This window comes from Echiichthys vipera (genome assembly GCF_963691815.1).
Source record: "Echiichthys vipera genome assembly, chromosome: 21".
NCBI classification, from domain to species: domain Eukaryota; kingdom Metazoa; phylum Chordata; class Actinopteri; order Perciformes; family Trachinidae; genus Echiichthys; species Echiichthys vipera.
The window spans coordinates 16,427,085-16,435,272 of NC_139846.1; the positions used below are offsets into that span (position 1 = coordinate 16,427,085).

General features: G+C 39.8%; 1 protein-coding gene across 1 annotated transcript in view; it reads left to right on the top strand.

Moving 5' to 3' along the window:
* The window catches only part of hnf4g (hepatocyte nuclear factor 4, gamma), a gene marked incomplete at both ends in the record, with an annotated part of 8,790 nt that extends 832 nt beyond the window's left edge, over positions 1–7,958 (top strand). Inside the window, 10 exons of the mRNA XM_083936169.1 lie at positions 626–794; positions 1,012–1,106; positions 1,852–1,958; positions 2,089–2,238; positions 2,785–2,872; positions 4,218–4,370; positions 5,207–5,256; positions 5,724–5,910; positions 7,263–7,382; positions 7,837–7,958. Coding sequence (XP_083792295.1) covers positions 626–794; positions 1,012–1,106; positions 1,852–1,958; positions 2,089–2,238; positions 2,785–2,872; positions 4,218–4,370; positions 5,207–5,256; positions 5,724–5,910; positions 7,263–7,382; positions 7,837–7,958 — 1,241 coding nt within the window. The remainder of the gene's footprint in view (positions 1–625; positions 795–1,011; positions 1,107–1,851; positions 1,959–2,088; positions 2,239–2,784; positions 2,873–4,217; positions 4,371–5,206; positions 5,257–5,723; positions 5,911–7,262; positions 7,383–7,836) is intronic.
* Between the last annotated feature and the right edge of the window lie 230 nt (positions 7,959–8,188).

An 8,188-nucleotide genomic window follows, 5' to 3' on the forward strand; every position in this document is an offset into this window, starting at 1 on the left:
GTGAACGTGAACAGAAAGAAGACTCCTCTCGGTGCTGGCTGGTGTGAGGGTGCTGATGCATCTTGAGTATTTACCCCAACATGTTATGATGTTGTGTTCTATTTGGTTTAGGCTTTGACAGAACAATGAATATACAGACAATGATGATGATCATAGTGACGATGCTGCTGCTGTGGCTGATAATAGCGACAGTGATGATTATGATATTGCTGATGGTAATGAGACAGTTACAGTAAAGACATCAACAGTAAGGCTTAAATGTTTGACAACTGGTCATTTATTCTTTTTCCTGATTTGCGTTTAGTTTGATGTACAAATCAAAGACCACACAAATTACTTTTCAGTTATGCTAACCCCAATAAACCTCTGCAGCATTTCTCTGGGATATAGTACAGCAGAGTACTGAGAATACATCTACTCTAGTAGTGAGATGCTATAATCACATACTGCAGTGGACAGTCAGTCAGTACTGTGGTTTCATGATGCTGAATTATTCCTGGATGTTTTCTGCAATACTGATTCTGTTTGTTATTGTATTTGTGTCTATGCCAATATATATATATAAGAATGTGTCTGTGCACTTGTGTATGTATTTACCTGTGTGAGCGTTCTTGTGTGTTGTCAGACAGCATGCCGACAGAGCCGAGCCTGCCGGTCGGTCCAGACGGCGTCAGCAGTAACTGCGCCATCTGTGGAGACAAAGCCACAGGAAAACACTACGGAGCCTCCAGCTGTGATGGCTGTAAAGGCTTCTTCAGACGCTCAATACGCAAGAGCCATGTCTACACCTGCAGGTACAGAGAGCAAAAACACACACATAAAAAAACACAGCAGACTTAACATTATGCCACACTTACATACATATATACGTATCAGTATGCACGATTATGCTCTTGTACAACATGTGCACCCTTATGATTATGTGCAGATCTATTGATAACTTGCTTTTGCATCCCAGTCATCATGTCACAACATGCCACATTGAATGACAGTACACTGTGTCATACGCAGGTTCAGCAGACAGTGCATTGTGGATAAAGATAAGAGGAACCAGTGTCGTTTCTGCAGACTTAACAAATGCTTTAGAGCTGGCATGAAGAAAGAAGGTAGGAAACCTTCCTCCTGCGCCCTGCACAAGAGAGAAAGTAGTTTTCGCCCATCAGAAAAGTCTAAAATGAAAAGTTTGCATACAGAGATACAAAACAGAAAACAGTCTAAATTATTTGGATATATTTTGTACAAAGTGATTTTCATGGCATATTATCAATATTATGTGCATATGTTCCACTGAGGCAAGGTATAGCCTTAAAACTAGTGGCTCTTAAGGAGACGCTGCCTTCAGAGAATCTGAAAGCTGATCCAAGATGGTTGAAATAGGCTCAGCCATAAAATGGGTGATTACTTTATGTGTGTGTGTGTGTGTGTGTGTGTGTGTGTGTGTGTGTGTGTGTGTGTGTGTGTGTGTGTGTGTGTGTGTGTGTGTGTGTGTGATGTATTTATGAGGGGTATAACCTTGGCAAGGAGTTTTATGACACCTAATCATGTGTTATTCAAACATGTTGTTCTGGATTGAGACTGGTTAACGTTTGACTCCTATTGCTGATGCTAGCCTGTAAGACTATTTTTCAGAATATTTACTGGCTTAGTGGCTGCTGTCATCATTTACATTTAGAACTTTTCCCACCTAACACTGATACAAAGCAAAATTCTTGCAAACACAAAATCAGGGTAGACTTGAATATTAGCAGGATTGCTGGACATACTCCAGTTTGAAATTTATTTTTTACAATAAAGAAAGTACAGGAGGTGCTTCCCTGTTCCCTATTATAACTCTACTGTCTAACATTTTAGCTGTACAGAACGAGAGAGATCGGATCAGCTCCCGAAGAAGTATTCCTGACTCCCAAGACTTGCCACCCATTACTATTTTGGCTCAAGCTGAATCACTGTCCCAACAGGTGACAATCCCTTTTATATTCTGTATATTTATCCGTCAGTACATCATTTGCATGATAAAATTACTTGCACAAGGAAATCCACTGATCGGATTGTGACCCGGTAAAACCATTGTTTTCTGTCTCCCTCCAGATCACTGCTCCAGTTGGAATAGCGGATATATCGGAGCAGAAGTCAGCCACTGTCGCAGATGTATGTGATTCTATGAGACAACAGTTACTGGTGTTGGTTGAATGGGCAAAGTACATTCCTGCATTTGGAGAACTGCCGCTGGACGACCAGGTAACACAGATTTAAGACATGACGGCTCAACATGGATTATGCTGTTGCATCCTTTTGTACATTTTAATTCCATGCCCTTAGGTTAAAAAAAAAACAACCTCCCAGACTTCACTTTAGTTTAACATTCTGAAGTGCTGCCCATTTACTGTAAATTTTCATGTCAAGCATGTATGATTGTGCTTGCTGCTCTAACAAATGGCTTATTCTGATGAAGCCTTTTCAGTTGGGATGAAAGAAAGATTCTCTTTAATCATGAGAGATGAAAGAATATTAAAAGCAATAATTAAGTAGAGCATTATAGATCTTACTTTACTTTAGCATACAAAGGCCAATAAACATAGTCTACTCCCACAAGTATGTTCCCTCTGTGATGTACGTAAGGGCAAAAGGGGAGGCATTGTTGCATTGTTTGTGTTCTTTGTTTACCTTTGCGTGTGTGTGTGTGTGTGTTTGTGTGTGTGTGTGTGTGTGTGTGTGTGTGTGTGTGTGTGTGTGTGTGTGTGTGTGTGTGTGTGTGTGTGTGTGTGTGTGTGTGCTTGTTTCCAGGTGAGTTTGCTCAGGGCTCATGCAGGGGAACACCTTTTACTTGGGGTCGCCAAAAGGTCAATGCCATTCAAGGACTTCCTGCTTTTAGGTATGAACTCACCAGCAGAGTTTTAATAAGTGGTGCAATCCGATGGTTGAGCATTGAAGTGTGAAGCCTGATCCAATAACACTTTATAGTGTAATAGGGTACGCAAAAATTTAGCTACTAAGGAATAGGCGAAGAGCGACTCAAGAATGACGTGATGATTAATGAATCGTTAATGAGCAGTTCTAAAATAACTCTAAGGAGTAGCGACCTCTTTGGCAGTAAGATGTAATTTCAGATGAGCCTATTCTTTCAGAGCCCCGCCATATTGTCAAGTTCAGGGTCGCAGTATTTGTTGAGCTTTTTTTGTGCTCTTTTGTAATCTTTATTGACCCGCATTCACCTCTCTACATCTGGCATGTCCACTATTTGTGTCCCTCTTAAATCCATACAGACACAAATGTTCCTAATACACTTCTGCCCTTACTACAAGCCTGACTCAGAAGTTGGAAGTTCCCGATTTCCGATTACAATGAGACACAGCATAACCGGCAGTGACAGAGTTCCACCGGCAGACCAACTGCTGTCCGCAGCGTCACTAACATGGCAGCACATTTTTATTTAGAGAGGGTATGTCGCAACAGACACACATATTTTAATACTTGGCAAAGAAACGAGTACAAGTGCTTTCATTAGTAGGTCAATGATCAATCACCATTGTTTTATTCATTCTTTGATAGATAGTTACTTAACAGACAATTAACTAGATGAAAATCTTAGGGATAATGCCCTTAATGAAGGAGTACTTAGCAACTACTCAGTGTGATGTACCACTTTACTTGAGAGGGCACAAAAGTCATTATTAAGCAAATAGTAATTAACGAGTAATTGCTAGTTTGTGCCACCCAGTGACTGATTCAATGGCTACTCATGAAGAAGGTTGTTGTAATGAACTAAACGATCTACTATACTGTATAGCCCTCATATCAGAATGATTCAGGAACAACATATCAAATGTTCATTTATTATCCTCACTCCTGCTTTAACATACAGTATATGTGTACTATAATGCAAAGTGTCCCAGATCAAATGTTGTGTTAGCTGACAATGATTAACTAAAGGTTTCCATTTCTTTGTGATTTCAAAAGTGTCTCTTGTAAATGGCATTACTTATTACCTAGACACATTATACTGTAGGCAGATCCGTCAACTAAAAACTACATACATCACACACACACATTGTGCTTTGCTTCGTCTCAGGAAACAAATAGGCTTGACAAAGGTCAGTTTCAATGTTTTTTTTTCTCTTTGAGGCTAAATTTATTTGTTTCACCCTCCTATACACACACCCACATACCTTTCAAATCCCCTTAACACTGGTACTAACTGAAACTCACTGTGTCTGCAGGTAACGGATGTGTGATCCACAAGAACAGTCCTGAACAAGAGATATACAAGGTAGCAAACAGAGTGCTGGATGAGCTGGTCCAGCCCTTCCAGGATATCCAGATAGATGAAAATGAATATGCAGCACTCAAGGCTATTGTCTTCTTTGACCCAGGTAATACATTTTTTTTAGTACTTTTAGCCATCAGGGGATTTGTGAAGCACAGTTATAAGAAATGCAAGTTTACTCTTCCTTGTTTTTCCAGATCACCCTTGTTTCACCTGTTTGTTACAGTAGTGAAATGGAATACTGTTTGAGGTTAAGGAAACTATACCTAGGCAAGATGAGAAAATATTTTGGCAATTGCTATTGGTAATAACCTTGGCACACGGGTGTGTACCGTGTAATGCTCCACACATTTATTGAATTTATTATTTCAAAATGTTTTATCTAAGGATATATATTAAAGGCTAAATAAATGTCATACAGTACATGTCTTGTTTCCAATAGTGCTTTCATATTACAAGAAAAAAATGAGAATAAAAGCAACAATGAAAAGGACATAAAAGGTCAAAAATCATGATTATGATTTGAAAATAGCAAACTAAATATTTTAAATGCTACCTTGTCCAATACCCATTGCCATTTCTGTCCAGATCCCTCTTTTCCCAACCAATCCCATCCATCTGGTTACATTCCCCTCAAAGTTATATCCCAATCCCTCCATTTCCCCCTTTTTCCATATCTACTTGGCCTGGTGTGACCACAATCCTTGCCCCCATCTGGTGTTACCTGTCCACCCTTTTTTTCCCCTTCACTAAATCCCCTTATTTTACGTTCATGCCCCAGTTCGACCACAATTATTCCATCAATTTCAGTCATATCCTCAATTCCATCCCTGATGTTTCTGTTTTTTTTCTCTCTCACCCTCTTGTCCTTCAATCCCTTCCCTCCACCCCTCCCCCCATTAATCCATCCCCCACTTCCATGCTTCACGTCCCAATCTGCAGATGCAAAGTCTTTGCGGGACCCATCGAAGATCAAGGCCATTCGTCTGCAGGTAGGTCGAGCATTTGACTCTTGTAGCTTATTGCAGAGCTGCAGTTCTTTTCTAGTAACTCATATTATAATTCTTAATAAACAGCGTTAAGGAGGAGCTGCTTTACTATCACTATGGATTATACTTGTATAGATTTTATTTAGCATTTTTACACATTTGTAAAGGGCGGCTGTGGCTTAGGAGTGAGTCGACCACCAACCAGCAGTTCAAACCCTGGTGTCCTTGGTGGGCAAGATACTAAACCCCAAAATGCTCCCATTGGTGTATGAATGGGAACAAATGTATCTCCTGATAAGCAGGTGGCATGGCAGCCTCTGCCATCAGTGTATCAATGTGTGTGTGTAAATGGGTGATGTGGCATGTACTGTAAATTGCTTTGGAGAAAGGTGCTATATAAAAAATGCAATGCAAGTCCATTTACCATTTGAATATGACATCCAGTTTGCTTATACCTTGTGTGTGTGTAGGTCCAGATGAGTCTGGAAGACTACATTAATGACCGTCAGTATGACTCCAGGGGTCGTTTTGGAGAGCTGTTACTCCTGCTGCCCACCCTGCAGAGTATCACCTGGCAGATGATCGAACAGCTCCAGTTCATTAAGCTCTGTGGCCTGGCCAAGATAGACAACCTGCTGCATGAGATGCTGCTGGGAGGTGAGACCGGGCCCATGTCTGTGCTTGGAAACCTGCAGAAAGAAAAATAGGGTGACCTTCAGCAAGACCACCAAACGCTCCACTGGAGCTATTCAATGATAAATGTGTGGACCTGGACAAGCAGGAACAAAAAACAAAAAAAAAGTATACATACTCAGCAAAGTCTTCCTGGATATAAACAATGAATAGAAAGTTAGGGATTTTGCAGAGAAAAAGTACAACTTTGTATAATCCACATATATATTAGGCAAAACCAAAATAAACAACTTGCTACATGAAATGCCGCTAGGTGACATCTGCAAACAAATCGGAATGTGTATGAATAGGGGAGTCTGTAGTTAAAGGTAGAATGCATCAAACATATTCTAAGCAGGGCCATGACAGACAACTCAAGCACAAGATGAGGTGTGGAAAAAAAAGTACTAAGTCATCTCCAAAAAAGTCTCCCATTTTTTCCATACACGTTAAAAACAACTCCAGAATATGACAACCTGACTTAGAAGACCACGTACAGGAAGAGATGTGTTTGTTTTATTTTTTAGCATCCTGTAGGGATGGGGAACTAACCTAACAAAAAATGCTTTTAAAATATTCGAGAGATTATATTATATTTAGTTATGTGAATTTGCGACTGGTAAAACAGTTTGAAAACAAATAACAAGCAAACAAAAGCAAACGGTGGAGAAAATGAAACTTGATTGTCTTATTACATATACAGTATATACTGTATATATATATACCCTTATTTTACATGCATGCCCCCAGTTTGACCATAATTCTATATGCAATTATAGTCAAACTGGGGGAATGAAAGTAAAATAAGGGGATTTAGTGTTTATAATAATTATTATAGGTTATTTTAGCATGCTACAGAGCTGCATGCATAGATTACTCAGCCTTTTAAATTGTCTTTGATCATGTTCTATGTATGTATGTATAAAAGGTCCTTAGGGACAGGTATTGTAAATTAGCAGTAGCTATAAATGCTGTGATACAAATTATTGTACACTTTCCTATGTATACTGTATAAATCCCTATGAAAAATGAAATTAAATACACAAAACAATAACCTTTTAAAGGCACAGACTGAAATAAACTATGCAAAAATTTGTAAAACGTATCTTTCACAATTAATTAAAAGCTTGAAAAAAAGAAAGAAAAGCAAAGGGAACTTCCCTTTGTTCTTTGTGGTCTGATGAGGGCTTGTTAGGTGATATGTCACCATATGGAAGAAAAATCATCATTTAAGTGTGTGAGCCCTGAAATGTCAACTGATTAAAAAACATATTTCTCTATGAGATGCAAAACATCTGCGACAACTGCATAACAAGAACTTGGCACTATGTGTTCAGGCCTTACGTCAGAGCCCACACACCTGCACCACCAAGCACACACCCAGCTGGCCCAGGACCCTTTGACTGGACACACACTTGTCATCAGCACCATGCCTGTCATTCACACTCCACAGATAGGTAAGAGCCGCATACTCGACAACTGTGAGACATGCATACAGTCACACAAACTGCATTAACCCCGGCAAGCACAAACCCTCTGACACACACATCTTAAATGTCACAAAAGTGTGCGTGTGCCAGATGTGTTTCCATTAACTTAGTCGAAATGAATAAATAGGCATCCTGAATGTGGAAAGAAACCCATAAAAATGTAACATTTACAAGAATTGATGAGCATTGGCCCTATTGTATGCTTTCTTTAAAAATAAAAAATGCATCCGGCAATATTACACCACCTAATGGCCACATAAGATTGATGGGAGCCGTATCTATAAAGCAGCAGCTATAGATGTAACATTTCCCGTGGGGCTGCAGACGATACATTTTACAGACTTTATATATACAATATCATTTTCCCCCCCACACAAAAACATTTGAATTTGAAAAAAAAAATGTCTCTCTGTTTCTGCAGCCTCTCCAGACACTCCCATCCCATCGCCTCCTCAGGGTCCTGTGCCAGAGAAGTACAAACACTTTTCCCAGCCTCTTTGTCCTCCAGCCAGCCCGTCGCCTTCCACACAGACAGATCTCTGACTTTTCCCTGCACTCTGCTAAAGAAGCTGACATGGGCACAGTTTCCTCGTCCCCTATTCATCATCCCATTCATGGTATAAAGATTATGAAAGCAATCCCTGTTCGGTGTATGTGGTTAGACTTTACCCTTCCTGCTTCTTCTCTCTGTGACTCCTGGTGGTGTTACAACAATAAATAAGATGTGATTAAAGGTGCTATGTGCAGCACATTCTAAATATGTTACTTTCAAA